This window comes from Trichosurus vulpecula, chromosome 8 (assembly GCF_011100635.1).
Source record: "Trichosurus vulpecula isolate mTriVul1 chromosome 8, mTriVul1.pri, whole genome shotgun sequence".
Classification (NCBI taxonomy): domain Eukaryota; kingdom Metazoa; phylum Chordata; class Mammalia; order Diprotodontia; family Phalangeridae; genus Trichosurus; species Trichosurus vulpecula.
In genome coordinates, this window is record NC_050580.1 from 214,342,280 (window position 1) to 214,360,686 (window position 18,407).

The 18,407-nt window shown below is 39.1% G+C and overlaps 1 protein-coding gene across 3 annotated transcripts in view; it reads left to right on the forward strand.

Moving 5' to 3' along the window:
• Positions 1–18,407, forward strand: part of DAAM1 (dishevelled associated activator of morphogenesis 1) — a 223,212-nt gene that overhangs the window by 182,842 nt on the left and 21,963 nt on the right. For all 3 annotated transcript variants that reach the window (XM_036734415.1, XM_036734418.1, XM_036734417.1), the window contains exons 17-20: positions 4,153–4,237; positions 12,125–12,231; positions 13,817–13,905; positions 15,041–15,209. In XM_036734415.1, coding sequence (XP_036590310.1) covers positions 4,153–4,237; positions 12,125–12,231; positions 13,817–13,905; positions 15,041–15,209 — 450 coding nt within the window. The remainder of the gene's footprint in view (positions 1–4,152; positions 4,238–12,124; positions 12,232–13,816; positions 13,906–15,040; positions 15,210–18,407) is intronic.

An 18,407-nucleotide genomic window follows, 5' to 3' on the forward strand; every position in this document is an offset into this window, starting at 1 on the left:
TAATGATGCTTATAGATGTTTCCACATCCAGTTGATTCTCATTAATGGCAAGTTAAACCTTCCTTAAATAACTTGTTTCTCCTTTACTTTCTTTTTGTTGTTCAGTCTTTTTCAGTAGTGTCTGACTCTTCATGACCCCATTAGAGGTTTTCTTGGCAAAGATACTGGAGTGGTTTGCCGTTTTTCCAGCTCATTTTATTGATGAGGAAACTGAGGCAAATAGGGTTAAGTGACTTGCCCAGGGTCACACAGCTACTGGTTTGTCATTTCTTTCTCCAGCTTGTTTTACTGAGGAGGAAAATGAGGCAAACAGGGTTAAGTGACTTGCCCAGGGTCACACAGCTAGTAAGGTGTCTGAGGCCACATTTGAACTCAGGAAGGTGACTCCAAGGCTCAGCACTCTATCCACTGTGCCACCCAGGTGCTGCCTACTTCCAAAAGTGATTACGTTTCTTTTTTGCTATTTGTCAACATGAGAAGAGTACCTGACTTCAAGTAAGCACCTAATAAGTGCTTATTGACTTTATTAGTGTGCACACAACAGTATAGCTATCCAGAGTGCATTGGTTTGATTTGAGCCCATTTCTGTGACATACATTAGTTTGTTTTCCTGTCATGCCTGCCCAAACCAACTCTGCTCAATTTTAGCCATTAAGTTTAAAGGTTTTCCAGCACGATGATCCAATGAATATGTTGATGAGGTAAGAACTTCTAGAGAAGTCTGTAAGTAGAAAGGGCTGTCCTAGTCCATAACCGTTGGCTTGCCATTGCTGCTCTCCTTGTTAACAAACACCCTCATGATGAGATGTAGTGTGCCAGTTTTCTTTAAGGCAGATAAACTCATACTCTGCCTCACCACTTTGGTTATGAGAATGATATAGAGGTGTTAGGGAAGGAGCTGACAAATGCAACTGTCTCCCTAGTTTGTCACATGAGCGCTTGAAGGGCGAAGCAGAATCAAATGTTAGCTCCAGCTTACAAGATAGGAGCTTTTGGGTTTGTTTTTTATTTTTTTAATCTCTTTCAATGAAATCTTCCATCGAGCGTGGCACCAGACTATCTACTCTATATTACCCTTTGACAATCTAGATCCTTCCTTTCTTAGATGCCTTTCTATACATGTCTAGTTGACTGGGCTTCCATAGTGCCAATGTGATATTCACAGCGCCTATAGTGGCTATGAATGTGCCAGTGTAGTTCTGAATTGCAAAACATAACAGACTCTCTCCGTGGAAGCCAGAACCAAAACATTTATTCAAACATCAGAAAGCCAAATCCATTGTAGCAACCAAGAAATCTATACACATTTTTTGGGGCACTGCCACACTTTCCTCTGTTAGGACCTCCTCACAAATGAACACCCTCAAGCAAAATCTCTCCCTGGCTGTAACTCGGCTAACTGCTGCTCTCTCTGCCTGCTTCCTCTCTCTCCAAGCTGCAACTCCCACCATCTCTTTCCTAGCTCTGACTGACTTCCTCTCAGCTCTGCTCCACCCTTCCTGATCCACATGTTCAGGAAGCTCCTCCTACCACAAGCTTCATGTGACTCAGGCTTCCATGTGACTTAAGCAGGTCACATGGGCCTATTAATGGATGGGAAAGATCATCTCATTGCCTTAACAATATATTACCAATGCAGCTTCACTATTATTTCTTACATATTTCTTTGTCTTACAGTAATTAATTTTTTAAAAAATTATTAAGAACCTGAAGTATATAGAGTATGGTATGTAGTACTAGGTATCTAGGGTTTAGGAGGAGACACTAAGTTTATAAAGCACCTACTGTGCACCAGGCCAGGAACGGGGAATCTGCAGCCTCAAGGATACATGTCTAGCTAAAGCGTGGCCCTTTGACTGAATCCAAACTTAACTGTAAATTTTGGATTCAGTCACAAGGCCGAACTTGAGGGCATAGAGGGCTACATGTGGCCTCAAGGCCGCAGGTTCCTCACCCCTGTACCAGGCACTGTGCTGAGTGCTAGAGACACAAAGGACAACAACAACAAAAGGACCAAACAAATAGTCTCTGATCTCAAGGAGATTTTTACTGATTTGTTCAGTGATGTTGTACACGTACATAAACAGCCATATTATAAAATATATCCAATGATGTCCGACTCTTCATGACTCCTTGGATCATATGACACCAACACTGTCCGTGGGGTTTTCTTAGCCAGAATATTGGAGTAGTTTGCTATTTCCTTTTCCAGAGGCAAACAAGGTTAAGTTACTTGGCCAAAATCATACAGCTACCAAGTGTCTCAGGCTGGGTTTGAACTCAGGTCTTCCTGACTCCAAGCACAGCACTCAATCCACTGAGCCATGAGAAGTTTGAATTAAATGCTTTGTGAAGTCTTAGGGATTAAGATTTTATTACTAATTTGATGGGTTATAAGGAAATCAGGGAAGAATTAGAAAAAACTTTTGTTTCCTATAACAGCAATTCACAGTATTTTGTACAGAAATAATAAATGGGATTATACTGTGAAAAAATGAAAAGTACTGTATTAGTGCCAATTATTAACCTAAAAAGTAACAATGTATCCAGATAATTAATGGAGGAAGTATCAGGCTACTTGAGATCTGTGATCTTGCTCATATGGATATTTTCATGTATACCATCCATGAGAATGTTGCAAATACCAGGATTTTTCTTCTCCCTTAAGAGGAAAAAATTGACTTTCAAACTTCTAAGAGTTTTTGTACTGCTGCTCTCTTTTCTCCCATGAAGGCCAGTCTAACATGATCCCTTTTTGGGAACAGCTTGTGAAAGTACAAATCTTTGATCCTTAGCATAGATGACAAGGTAATTCAGTGGACTTGAAAAAGGTAAACAGATCATAATGCCTTGTCTAAAATAGGGCAGAACAGTTAGCAACTTCAAAAATTCTTTTAATACTTCTATTATTCAAACTAGTCAGGGCAGCTAGGTGGCATAGTGAGTAGAGCACTGGCCCTGGAGTCAGGAGGATCTGAGTTCAAATTCGGCCTCAGACACTTGACACATGTACTAACTGTGTGACCTTCAGCAAGTCACTTAACCCCAATTGCCCTGCCCCCCCCAAATGAAACTAGTCATCTGAGATGTCCTATTTGAGTGTTTTCTGAGTTAAAATCTGGCCTTAGACAAGTACTAGCTGAGTGACCCTGGACAAGTCACTTAACCTTGCCCCTCAGATTCCTCATCTGTGAAATGAGCTGGAGAAGGAAATGGCAAACCATGCCAGTATCTTTGCCAAGAAAGCCCCAAATGGGGTCACAAAGAGTCAGGTACAAGTAAAATGACTCAACAGCAACAAAACATGAGTATTTTAATTTCCACAAATGTTTGAACTTCATGACTTTTATTTCATAGCAGGGTTCTAAACCTGGTAGCACTTTCGTATGCCAATGGTGCTAGTCAAAGTATAACATCTCAAGTCAGCTTGTGGTGATGGAGCTCTGTGATTCACAAATGGGCAAACAGAAGCTGAATTCATGAATTTATTATTCTCTGCTTTCAAAATTTTCTAATGCTCAGTCTTTGACAAGATGACATGGCCTTATTATTTTTAATCCATTTTTAGGAGCTTTAAACATTACCCAAAATGAAAACAAGCAAAAGTTGCCAGATTCAATGCATGTTCTTATGTACATCTCTTAGGCATTATGTAGAAACGGTGTGCTAATCTCCAAATCATCAAGTTTGGACAATAAAGCTGTGTATTTTTTTAAGCCTTCACACCTAATAGGTAGTCTCAGTGAAGGGGGTTCCTATTCTTTCTTGTTGTTGTTGAATAATGGACACCTTTTCTAGTCCATTTAAGCCTATGGAACCTTTCTCACAATGTATTTTAATTGCATAAAATAAAAAAGTTCATTGGATAGGTTAATAATAACCCTGTGACCTTAATGGGTGGAACATAAAACTTTTGTTTTCTACGGCAGAATTCTCCAAGACAAAGCCCTGAAATAAAATTAAGACATCTACAAGATACCATTTTAAATGTAATATTTTCAGGAAAAGACCTTTCACAGGGATCCCTGAATTCATTAAAGAAAAAAACAGTTACTTGAACATGAATAGCATAAGAGTAAATATCTTCATTAACTTTTCATGATCCAGTTTTCTTGATGTTTTAAAAAAAAATCTGTGATCTTTCTTCCATAGGCTCAAATTATCCAATGATGAAATCAAGCGGGCCATTCTAACAATGGACGAGCAGGAAGACCTACCAAAGGACATGTTAGAACAAGTGAGTCGCAAACGTGCATGCTCTTCATAGCAAGTTCCACCTGACTTTACAACAGGGACTGGGGGATGGAAAAGAATCTGAACCTGTCCTGGTAAAAGGCCCATCTCTGCAGTGAGCAGGCTGAACCAAGGTGCACACCAGCTCTGGTACAGACTTCCTGGGCATATGCATTACACCACGAGGCAGGACAGTGTATATGCCGAGATCTGTGCAGACAATCTGAGAGTAACTCAAGGGAATTACCGCCTCAATAGGTATAGGATCTTAAGAGATGTTAAAAATAATTTTCTGTGCTATTCAGAGCTAGATGAGGCAACTATGTGGCACAGTAGAGAGAGTGCTGGGCCTAAAGTCAGAAGTTTGAATCCTGCTCAGACCCTGAGAAAGTCAGTTGAGCCCTCTGTGCCTCAGTTTCCTCATCTGTAAAATGGGGGGTAATAATAGCACCTACATCCTAACGTTCTGACAATCAGGCAAAAACGTGTAAAGCACTTTGCAAATCTCAAATTTCTGTGTAAATGCTTCATTGTATTATATTTATTATCGTTACTCTTTAGAATCACGGGCAATAAGGAATTAAATCCTTTTTATTTCCTACGATTTGCCCTGTTTTATTAAATGGATGAGAATTACCTGTCTTGGTAATTACCTGTCAGTGGTATTACCGTACAATCATAAAAAGCATAGATGGCATGCTTATCAATATTGCAGACAATATAAAGCTGGAAGAGAAAGCTGAAATGTCAACCCAGAGGGACACCAACTGGCTAAAACATTGGGCCAACTAATGTAACATTGAAAATCACACTTGGTTTCAGAAATCAACTTCAACATTATAAGAAGAGGGAGTATGTAGGTCAGTAGAAAGAGCCCTGGATTTGAAGAAAAAGAACATGGGTTCAAATCCTGTTACTACCTTAAATACCTATTAGACATTGGGTCAAGTCATTGTGCCCTTCTAGGCTTGAGTATTCTCATCTCTTAAAGGAGGGGGTTTGCCTAGAGGATTTCTGAGGCTCCTTCTAGTACTAAATCCACAATCCCATGAAATTTATTAGTTTGTAAAAAGAGATTTGAGAATCGGGACTTCTGGGGATTCCCAAAATTGCCGTGGAGTCTGGGTGGGCCTTAGTAGGTCACCTAACACCTGTTAGATTGTGAGCAGGAGAACACTGCCATTTCACAGCGGTATCTCGTGTCTTATTCTCTTGAACCACGTAGTTCAAAAGATCTATGATTTCATCATTATGCAGACTCTCTCTTTCCTGATGTGATCACAAACCTTCCAAGCCTTAGTGGGCAGTCTTTGTAAATTGTTACAGCTTTTTAAAAAATTTTCATCTGGTGGCCAATCTCGTGGTTAATGAGCCTCTCCAAACTTAGGCTGATTCTCTGATAAGAGACACGATATCACTGGGTCTGTACTTGAGGCCTTTCCAGATTGTTGCAGAGAGTACCACTGCTCATGCTCCACTGCCACAGCCTTTGAGAATCTGGAGTCCCTTCCATGCCGTCTCAGGCATCAGAGTAAGGTGTTAGTGAAATAAATCTGCATTATATAAACAGATTTATGTATTACTTAATTCTCAGGGGGATTTATCTTTTTTTTAGTAGCAGCAGCAGCTACTGATTTGTCCTCATTGCGATGTCATCTTTAGTTGCTTTGCATGGGGAAGTAGAAATGGGTGATATTTTGACTTAGCTGTCTCTGTTCTTCTACCCTGTCCCACACCTAAACATTGGCATATGTGAGACTTATGTCCAGGCTGTCATGATAGTCTCATTAGCACTTTATGTTACCAACATTGACATTTTCAGATTCTAGAAGCTGCTTACTTTATGCTGCTCAGTACTGAGCCTAGAATATTTAAATAAATTGGCTGTATCCACCGTGTGTGTGTGTGTGTGTGTGTGTGTGTGTGTGTGTGTATACACCCACACTTGTATGCATGTGTACCTTATTCTGCTTATATGTGTGTGTGCCTTATTCTTAGTTCTTCACTGTGCCATCATAAAATGCTTCATAATGACAGCAGGGAGTGGTAAGGAGGCAGGAAGTCGCCACACCTAAAGTTGACCTGGTCTTTAACTATGAGTGTCACAGTCCCTTTGTGGCCTTGAAGTCCCAGCATACCACCATTCCTTGTAATTACCTTGGCTGAAATTGCCAGAAACAGAAGCTCTGACAACCATCAGTTGTAGAAATTTTAACATGTCTGATGGTGTAATAGAAGGAATACTGGCTTTGGAATTAGAAGACCTGTGGGATCCTGGACAAGTCACCTCATCTCCTTGGGCAGTTTTCTTATCTGAAAAATGCCAGAATTCTCTTCCAACTTTAAGTTTTATTTGAGTCAGCCAAATGGTTAAAAATAATTGCAAGTTCACTGGCTTCCTTACGTATGAATAGCTTGGAAAAGTTCATTCTTGAACCTAAAATGTACTTTTCTGCAATGCTTTGTTGGTTCTAAGGTTTACCTACCAATCAAGGCATAGAGCTCTGACATGACAGACATGAATTGATCTTTTCAAATAAAAATAAACAGGTTTAGGAGGCTACCCTCCTTTTACAGAGGATACTGCATTCCAATTCCTTGATGAAAAGCTACTTGTCCTGGGAAAATGTTTGCAAAGCTGTTTTCATCCTAAGACTTTCAGCCACTATGAACAAGGTAGTCCATTTAAAATTCCGCAAGATCCATTTACAGTGAAACTGTATCCAGAAAAATTCCTCCTTGAGTGAAAGTATTTCAAAACCCTGCCAAAAGAGCATGAAATGCAAATAGAATGCACATCAAAAAGACACTTGTCAGGATATCAGTATAGTGAAATGTAATCTGCCCAAGTGACACATTTTATATCCATTCCCTTGTGATAATTTGTGGTAGAAATTATCTTTCTCTTTGTTTTGTCATCTTCCTAATTCACCCCCCCCTTTTTATTTCCCTGTTTCTGCTTCCATTCTTACTCATGCATCTTATTTTCTCACCTCATGCTTTCCAGACTGGGTTTTCTCTTAGGCCTACTTAGGTTATATATCCAAGGTCTAACTCATCTCATTCCTTACTACCCTGCTTATCTGCCAGATAAGTTTTGTATGCCCAATAAATATGATATATATTTAATTTTCCTTAGTTCTTGTCTCTATTCATCACTCTTATTCAAAGTAAGTAACAAGCAGGTGGCTTCCTCCATCTCACTTGAATGTGGAGGGAGCCTTAAACATTGGACCATTTACCCACAGGACTGTAATAATCAACCCTGCCAGGCTTTTTTTTATTATTCTCTTTTATACACTTTACATTCTAGTCAGACTGGCTTCTTAGTTAATGCCTAAACTTGGCATTCCATTTCCTCCCTGGAATGCACCCCCTCCCTACTTCTTAGAAATCCTAATATCTTCCATGAATCTCAGCTTATATAGCACTTCCTAGGGGAAGCTTTTCCTGATCCTTCTTGTATCTTTCCTTTCTCAAGTTAAGTACATATGTACCTACATATATATGTTATATTCTCCAGTAGAATGTACCAAAGCTCCTTGAGGATAGAATCTGTTTTGGATTCTGTCCTTATAAATCTTTTTTTTAATAAGTTTATTTATTTTTAGTTTTCAATATTCACTTCCATAAGTTTTAAATTTTCTCCTCCTCCCCAAGATGGCATGCAGTCTGATATAGGCTTTACATATAAATTCCTATTAAAGATATTTGTACATTAGTCATGTTGTATAGAAGAATTAGAACGAATGAGAGGAATCATAAGAAAGAAAAAACAAAACAAATAAAAGAAAATAGTCTGCTTTACTCTGCATTCAGACTCCATATTTCTTTCTCTGGATGTGGATGGCATTTTCCATCTTGAGTTTTTTGGAAGTTTTAGGTCCTTGCATTGCTGAGAAGGGCTAAGTCTATCAGAGTCAGTCATTGTACACTGTGGCTGTTACTGTGTACAATGTTCTCTTGGTTCTTCTCACGTCACTCAGCATCAGTTCATATAAGTCTTTCCAGGTTTTTCTGAAGTCTGCCTGTTCATCATTTCTTATAGCACAATAGTATTACATTACATTCATATACTACAACTTGCTCAGTCATTCCCCAATTGATGAGCTGTCTTTATATCTTTCTAAGCTAGTTATTTATCTAACACTCTTGCCTAACTGGCCTACTTGGTTTAATCCTCCTCTAAGACTTTTTACCATCTACCCATGTTGTTCCTTCTTACTTTTGCTTCTTGGAGTCCCTAGCTCCTTTCAAGGCTCACTTTAAGTGGTACAACCTCCTTCAAGAGGCCTTTTCTGATCTCTTCTGGATGTTTGTATCCTCCCACCCCCAAATCACTGTTTGTTTATTCTGTTTGTATCCTGTATATGGATAAGCAAACATGCACATATATATACTTAGGCACTCACACACACACACAGCCTCATATTTATTTCTATGTTCTATGGGTAGTGGGGAGAGAAGCAATTTTTCCCAAACTCTGCTTTCCCTTAAAGGGAAATGTGTACTGGAGAATCTGAAAATCCAACTGTGACCATAGTAGCCAACTCTGTATTGAATACATAAAATAGTTGGGGGTGGGGGAAAAGAACAGGTAATCCTAGTGGAAGGCATACACATAATCAGCGCAGTATTATCTACTCATAAGAGCCCTAGGCTTGGAGGCAGAGATGGTGAAATATTTCCCTGATACTAACTAGCTATGTGGCCTTAAGCAAAGTGAATTTACCTCCTTGTTAAGCCTCAAATGCCTCTTCTGGAAAATAAGTGAGTTAGGAAAATTGATTCTAAGGCCACTTTCAGCTATAAAATTCTGATGGTGGAACAATTTGCAGTGGAGAGCCATGGCAATCCATGCTTCCTGGTAAAAAAAAAAGTAACCATCAGAAGTCTAATAAAGAAGGAAGGAAGGAAATGAGCATTCACTAAGCAGCTACTTTGTGCCAGACATTGTACTGTGTCCTTTTGTAAATATCCTATGCAGTTCTCACAACAACCCTGTGAAGTAAGTACTGCTATTATCCCCATTTTACAGTTGAAGAAACTAAGGCAGACAGAGGTTAAGTGAACTGCCCAGAATCACATAGTAAGTGTTAAGGTTGGATATCAACTTAGGTTTTCCTGAATCCAGGTTTGGTGCTATATACATCATACCACCTAACTGCCTCACCTAGCTCTAGAGACTCTAGAAAACTGATTTTTAACATCTCCCAAAGTCCTGAACTTCTCAAAGTGTTAATTCCTTTGAGTCACTAAGTGAACCATTGTATTACATACAGAGGTCTCAAACCTAAACATTGCCAAAATGCCCTCTTAGGCACAAGTTTTGCTTATGAGTCCTTTCTTACAAAAGACAAGGTTGCCCTACATGGCCATTTATCATCTCAATGAGTTTAGTGGCACAAATCAACTCAGATGAAAATACACCATTTTGAAAAATTAAATTTTCTTTTTTATTATGAACTTAGCAAATATGAACATTTCTACATATAAAGAATAGACAAGATTATTTTATATGAAACTTTGAACTTCTTTTTTTTTTAGTGTATATTAAATTAAACACAATGGTAACAAAAATAACCCACAACATAAGAAAACTAGATAGCTCAAAGGGACTAAAGTGATTTGCTGCAGTTTTGAAAGACGTGTATATGTTTGGGTTGAATGTGAGAAGCAGCCAAATGGTCTTCCAAAAGCATCAGGTATGAAATGTTGGAGAAAGACCAGCAGTTTACTTAACCTTGCATAATAAGACAGGAAAAGGATAGTGAATCTGCCCATGGGACTTGTAGTATGAAACCAACAAAGCCACTCTGAAATAAAAGTGGTGGCAAAGGATCTCAATTTATTCTTCCTTTTAAAGAATGTTAATGTTTTCTTTATTTGGGAAAGAGAGCACATTTCCAAGAGGATCACCCATTGAATGATGAAGAGCTTCTTCCTATCGTGGCATTTAATGCTCTCTTCAATATGGCTCCAACTTACCTTTTTAGCCTTAGTTCATACTACTTTCATCCCTTTACCTCATCCTATACACGCTGACCGCAATGCATTTTCACAGTCCTTTCTTAATGTTTAGAAAGTACTCCCTCCCCATATCTGCTTATTGAAGTCTTTCTTTTCCTTCAAGGCCTAACTCCATGAAGCGTTCCTTGAGTGTCCTCTTCCCAAACCGAAAATGATCTTTAAAGTGCTTTGTTGTTTACCCCGTTATATATTTCTTTGTTTCATATTTGTTTTTATAAATGCTGTATTTCCTTGATATGGCATATATGTTTCTTGAGGGATGGGATTGTGTTTTTCACCTTTATATCTCCAAAATCCAACACAGTGTCTCATCATGCAGTGGGCACTAGGTCTATAATGATGACAGGTTTCCAAAGCAAGAAGTTATGCAAATGTCCAGAGAACCTTTTCTCTAATGTTGTCTGTTCTTTGTGTGAATATATAAAGTCATAGATAATCATTTAGAAATTCTTTCCAAAGTGAGTGGCTCCAGAGGTACACCCATTTCTTTTTTTGTTTGTTTATTTATTTAATATTTTTAGTTTTCAGCATTCATTTTCACAAGAGTTTGAATTACAAATTTTCTCCCCATTTCTATCCTCCCACCCACTCCAAGATGGCAAATATTCCCCAGTCAGCCTTCCCTTCTGTCACCCCACTCCCCCCATTCCCTTTTCCCTTACTTTCTTGTAGGGCAGGATAGATTTCTGTGCCCCATTCCTTATATATCTTGTTTCCTATCTGTATGCAAAAACTTTTTTTTTTGAACATCTGTTTTTAAAACTTTGAGTTCCAAATTCTCTCCCTTCTTCCCTCCCAACCCACCCTCCCTAAGAAAGCAAGCAATTCCACATGCATATCATTATGTAAAACCCTTTCACAATACTCATGTTGTGAAAGACTAACTATGTTTTGCTCCTTCCTCCCCTATCCCCCTTTATTCAGTTTTCTCCCTTGGCCCCGTCCCTTTTTGAAAGTGTTTGTTTTTTATTACCTCCTCCCCCTATCTGCCCTCCCTTCTATCATCCCCCCTTTTTTATCTCCTTCCTCCTTCTTTCCTGTGGGGTAAGATACCCAATTGAGTGTGTTTGTTATTCCCTCCTCAGGTCAATTCCAATGAGAGCAAGATTGACTCATTCCCCCTCACCTGCCCCTTCTTCCCTTCCTACAGAACTGCTTTTTCTTGCCACTTTTATGGAAGATAATTTACCCCATTCTATCTCTCCCTTTCTCCCTCTCTCAATATATTCCTCCCTCGGTACACCCGTTTCTATTTGTAATATCTTGAAAGGTTTATTCAGGATCGTAGAATCAGAGTTGGATGGCTGGGGACTGCTATGAATGAGGATCCCCATCCCCCCTTTTTTTTTAAACATTTACTGTAAATTGTGACAAGGAATCAAATACTTTTTATTGTTATCTGGCCCAGAATTATGTCAGATAGAGGAGAACAAGACCTGGTCCCTGTCCTCTAGAAACTTACAGTCCAGTTGGGAAGAAAAGACTCGATTGGCTCAGTGGATAGAAAAGTGTTGGACATGGAATCAGAAAGACCTGAGTTCAAATCCCACTTCAGGAACTTAGTAGCTGTGTGACCCTGGCCAAGACCATACACCTGTCTTGGCCTCAGTTTCTTCATCTGTAAAATGAGGATGATAATAAATACTGACCTCACACAGTTGTTGTGAGCCAGATGAGACTTTAAAGCACTATGTAAATGCTGGCTATTATTACTGTTATAAACAAGTAGAGGATAAGATGGTAAGTTGTCAAGTATGGTGCCAACCACAAGGATATCAGAAATTCAGGGAAGTAAGAGATGGAACAATGCAAAGTGGGGGAGAAATGTTCATAAACATGTCTTTTGATGTATTTCTCTTAGCTCCTGAAATTTGTTCCTGAAAAAAGTGATATTGACCTGCTGGAGGAGCACAAGCATGAGCTGGATCGGATGGCAAAAGCTGATAGGTTCCTTTTTGAGATGAGCCGGTATGTTTGAGCATACTTACAATTAGTTCAGTTGTCATTTATCTCCCTTAGTGTGATGTTGTCACTAAGGAATAATTGCTTTTGATGCAGGGATATATTTGTGTAGCTGGACCTAGTTCATCTTACCAGTTCAAATTAGAGTAAAACTACTCATGTTGTAGAACCAGCTTGACTATGTAAATGGGAAATTTCCCTTTGATGCCTCTCAGTGCTCTAAACCCTTCCTCTTTCAGGATTGTTTGGAATTGATTTTATTTTTTTAAAACGTAGAAATAATTCTCTTGCTCATCATGCTAGTGAGGAATCTCCAAACTTCTGCCTCGTGTCAGTCAGTACCACTTTTCTCCCCTATCATTAGTGGTCGTTTTTCTCAATAGTGTTTCCCTTTCCACCCTTCTCACCTATGTGGGAACACGTTTAACAATGGTGATGCTCTGGAGGTTGTTTTTGCCCAGACCAAACAGGAGGTGGTCCTTAGGCTCAGGTCCATGTTCACCATGGCTCATGGGTACTCAGGAGGCTGTTCCCACCTGAGAAACAGTCTGCTTCAGAATATGTTAGTCCAGGACTGCCCAAGGGGACCATTGGTTCTTAAATATTTGGGTTTGATTAGAAACAAACTCTTCTCATATTAAGGGTAATCCAGAGGTGAACATAATTTTTACTTCATGTTCTTGACTGCCATGGTTCAACTACACACACACACATATACACACACCCTCTTTGGATTTAGACTGTTGAGGGGAAGGAGGAACAATTTACAATCCCACTTTACTGTAGGACATACGATTTAGAGATAGTGGAACAAGGCCAGCCCCATGAATGGTTAGGGAAAGTCGTTGGCCATCTACACAATATAATTTGGGGTATGTTGTCCTCCTCCTAGGCCTGAAATCAACACCATTAGATTCACCAGTATAGACAACAAAAGTTTTCTCATTGATAAAATGCAAAGAGTTGCCTAGAGTGACTTTCTCAGATGTCTTCTAACCCAGATTGATTTTTCAGCTATATGTTTACAGTTGGGATAGAGAAAAGTCCTGTGTATTTGGGGAGCAGATTGATCCAATGAGGTTCTAAGGGCGAAGGACCAGGTGTAATGAGGGCATACCGAAGACACTAAGCAGTTTTGCCAAGAGATAACTCTGTGTGGCATTAAGTAGTAGATTGTAATTCACAGGTTACTAAATTTTCTCATTAGTGCAAATTAATGCATTAATACAATAACGCAAAAGTGCATTATTATTTTTTTCTTCCCTCTGTGTATAAAAAAAATGTCCAAAACTTTCCAACTTCTGAGCGTGTGACAATGACTTTGTTTGACAATGGCTAAATGTACCTTCTTCTGAAGACCATTTACTACCCTTGGTCGTGTTGGGTCAGAGGGGTTTTTCTACCATCTTTCCCCGACCCAGGTCACGGGGGAAAAACATCCTCTCAAAGCAAACTTGGCTGGTTGCCTCCTGCACCTGTGCCTGAGGAACCATTGTGGATGTCTGGTGGCAACCCCTCCCTGGTCTCTCCCTGTACTCATACAGGCACTGGTATCAAATTAATGTTAATTAGCCTGTGTTTGCTCTTACAGAATAAACCATTATCAGCAAAGGTTACAATCCTTATACTTCAAAAAGAAGTTTGCCGAGCGCGTGGCTGAAGTTAAACCCAAAGTTGAAGGTAAATGAATGGGCCTGACTGAAAGACTAACAATGGGGATTATCAATTTCCTAGCAGAGCCAGGTATTTTGTGTCACTTTTTAAGAGTGCAAATAGTGAACATGAGCTCCTTACTGATTTACAATGAAAGCGATAGAAACACTGGTGACTCTTTCTGCCATGTATAGACATGTTTGCAGGGACAGTAGAAGCCTTTTATGATGGTGCTAGGAGACAGGACTAACACCCACCTCATGGACCAACAGTGTTATAGCCTCTTCCTCTGTTTACTTTCGTTGGGAGTTTGAGAGAAAGGGAGAGGCACATGATTTGATCCACCATATGTCTAAAACTATGTAATGAATTACATCATAGTGGGGTCCTATTCCTGTGTTTTTTCTGAAAGACAGTACTGTAGTCTCAATAATACTATTGGGAAAAGAAAATTATGCATGGTTTTCAAATATCTGAAATATGTATAAGACACTTGCCTATCGAGTAATTATGAAAGGGAGGCCTAAAATTGAGAATCCTCTGGAGAATCTCAGTCCCGACACTCACTAGCAATGTTGTGTGAGACAAACCTGACAGTTTCATCGTTGGGATGGGGATAATGTTATCTGGTTCAGAAGGATGGGAAAATATTTATTAATAAATTTGAAAATAGAGGACACCATCTGTGTAAGTGATGTTCTCCCATTTATTAATAGGTGTTTAGGGTAGAAGATGAAGTTTCAAATTTTGTAGCCTTTCTAGTGTTGACTTTAACAGCACTGGCAGGTGATCTCAGTCATTCCCTTCATTCCCTTCCCTCATCCCTTCACATTTTGCTTCTGGCTTTTAAAATTTCCCAAAATGGTCACTAATAGTCTGGAGTGGTTTACCATTTCCTTCTCCAGCTCATTTTACAGATGAGGAAACAGAGGTAGATAAGGTTAAATGACTTGCCCAGGGTCACACAGCTAATTAAATGTGTGTTGCTGGATTTGAACTCAAGATGAGTCTTCCTGTTTCCAAGTCCAGTATTCTATCTACTTCACCACCACCTAGATATCCTACTAATAGTATAACAGTCCAGATTTTTTTAAAATATTTTGCTCATATGGACAAAGTACAGAAAACCCCAAAACTACATAGTTTGTATTTTGTTTTTCAGCAATTCGAATTGGTTCAGAGGAGGTGCTGAAAAGCCCTGCCTTGCGGCAATTGTTAGAAGTAGTCCTGGCTTTTGGAAATTACATGAATAAAGGCCAGAGAGGTAACGCATATGGATTCAAGCTCTCCAGCCTCAATAAGATCGCCGATACAAAATCTAGCATCGACAAGTAAGTACCTTCTGATATTTGGTTTGAGCTTTTGCCTTTTATTCTTTCTCCTGTCACCCCTGTCCTCCAGGATCCCAGATTCTTCCAGGTTTCCATTTATCACTGACATTTTTTTCTGGCTCCTCCCCTGGCTCCTCTTCTCTTCAACCTTTAACCCTAATTGTTATTTTCCAAGGCTTACTGCTTTCTCTAAACTTTGACCTGAAGACACTTAGCTGTTTGTATGGTTTTAATTGCCACTTATATGCAAGTGACTCCCAGATCTCAATCTATAGACTTCTCTCATCTTATATTTACCCATGTCACTAGTTATAAGATGGCTCTGCATAGAAATTTTTGAACTCTTTATGACAGAAACTGAGCTCTTACCTCTGGTCAATTCCTAATTTCACATGTGCTTTTCAAAGGCACTACCCTTTTGTCATTCTTTCGAAAAGCAAAGCCTTTGACTCTTTGCTTTATCTCTCCCCACCTTTTACACCCAGTTTATTACCAAGTTAAGCATATTGCTTCTTCAGTCCCTCAAGTCAACACCTTGTTTGTGGTTACAGCATTGATATAAGTTCTCTTGACATTGTGTATGGGTTACTGCAACAGACTCCCTGCCTTCTGGCTCTTCGCTCTCCAATCTTCCTTTCTTTGTTGAATATTCTCTTCCTGAAATACTGTTTTTATCATTTTACTTTCTTGCTCTTAAGATCTTCAGTCACTCTCTTTGTCTAATATCTCCAAACTAAATTATGCCTGATGCTTCAGGCCTAACACTAAATCATGCACCCTCCTCCTGTCTCAATCGCATATTCACCATTACTTCAAAAATCTGTTTGCTTGCTTATTGCCTCCACTAACACAGACACATAGCTTGTTCATCCCTCTCTGAGTGTTCCCCAGTCTGGAATATCATTCATCATTCCTTCTCTGCTTTCAAACCCTGGCTCAAAACCCACTTCCCTCAGGAAAGCTTCTTTTTCACTTGACCATGCTCTTGGCATCCTTTCAACCCTTATGAACAATGCCTATTCTATATTACTTTAAATTTATTATTGTGTGAAGAAGTTGCCTTTTTTTCTTTTAATGTGCATGTTATGTAACTTCACCTGCATTTGTAAGATGTTTTAGGACTGGGTCTGTGTCTTCAGTTTTCTTACATCTCTCTTCCTCTTTGCTCTGCCACAGTTCTTCTAATGATATTGATCATTCATTTGAAAAATGTATAAATTTTGGTTTAGCAGTATTGTCTGAGTGCATAAACTTCAAAGAGGCACTCCCATTTATTCCTCTCCCTCATAAAGTTAGGAACTAACTACTCTTATCAGAATATTTGGCAATCACATTGTTATCAATTAATAAGTGTCTCTGTGGTGTAATAGATGTTAATAATGATAATAGAGCTGGGACATTTGATTAGTCTTTTAACCCACATTTGATGGAATCCTATTGCTTGCATCTGTTCACAAAAGGCAGCAGCTGGTTAGTGTTCTTTTGAAGCCAAGTATATATTATATGACACAAACATTCTTTAAAAATAAAGTTACCCATTTTCTCCTGTCAAATGAAGTCCCTAATATCTCCCATTTGGAGTTGGAAGTCCATTATAGTTCTCTGTTTAATTTTTCTACCATCTGATAGGGGAAGTTTGTTTTTAGTATCTTGAGAAGTTTATTCTAGTATTGAAACTGGGATACTGCTAAACTCTGGGATTTGGAGTATTCTTCATAAGAGAGATTGGGGGACAGGTGACCTGTTTTCTAATGATTGCAGTGTTGAAAAGTTCTTGGAATGAGCTCTTCTCTCACAGGAAGACAGCATAATTTCATATAGGCAGAAGGCTTTGGTTGGTCCCTCATGTAACCTGTGATGCCTGAGAAAGCTGTCACTTAGAGACTTTTCTCTTTTAAATTTTCTCTGGGTAATTTTTGTCCTCTACTATCTATTTCATTCACTGAGAATAAAGAGGTTCAACTCTCAGGGCAATGTTTTGGGGAGTCCAAAACAGAGTTTTTCATTGCTATGAGGATGAAACATTTATTCATCTGAGCAAGGGACAACTGATAAACTCATGGACCAACATAATGTGAAAAGATCTGGAAGAAGGTATCCAGGACATAGGGTGGACCGCATTCTCCCACCCCCTGGAGCATTTACCAGGGAAAACATGAACAAGAATCAAACAAGATGAGATAGTATGGGTAAGTTATGACTTATCCTGTTAGAGGGTTTATTCATATGTTAATATTACAGGTCCATTGAAGCACATTAGTCATTAAAGCTACAAAAATTCACATGTAGACTTGGTTGTATGTAGTATGAAGTAGATAACGCCTTTCCTGGTTGTTATAAACTTGGTGAATACTTATTGCTAGGTGGTGCAGTGAATAGAATACTGGGCTTAGAGTCAGGAAAGTCTGACTTCAAATCTGACCTCAGACACTTAATAGCTGTATGACCCTGGGCAGTCACTTAACCCTGTTTGCCTCAGTTTCCTCATCTATAAAATGAGCTGGAGAAGGAAGTGGCAAACCATTCCAGTATCTTTGCCAAGGAAACCCCAAATAGAGTCAGGAAGAGTTGGACACAACTAAATGACAGCAGCAACAAAGTCCCTTCCTGTTAGTTATGCACTTGGTAAATAGTTATTGCTAGGATATCTGTATTCTATATGTTATATTTCTAGTATAATATTATAGGACACTTTTTTTTTATCTAGTACAGTAGAAAGAGCACTGGGTTTTGAATCCAAAGACCCCTGAGTTCTAAATCCCAACTCTACCACTTAACCCTCTATGTCCTTAGACAAGTCATTTAACCTCTCTAGACCTCAATTTCCATATCTGAAAAATGAAGGAGTTGAAATTGGTGGCCTCTAGCTTTCTGATCCTGCAATCTACCACCTCCCAGCCTTTGAATGAACTATTCTCTGTGCTTGAAATACACTACCTCTTCCCCTGGGCCTCTTGTAAGTCCTACCTTCCTTCAACTCTCCTCTAACAGTAGAATTTTCCTGATGCTGCCCCTGGTTGTGAGTGCTTTTTTCCTCTTTAAATTATTGTGTTTATTCTTATATATGTTACATATAATATATATCATATCTCCTCTGCTACCTCAATAGAATTTTATAGCCGAAAGTGATCATGAGAACAGGGATTGGACTTTGTTTTGTCTTTGTATACCCGGATCCTAATGCAGTGCCCGGAAATT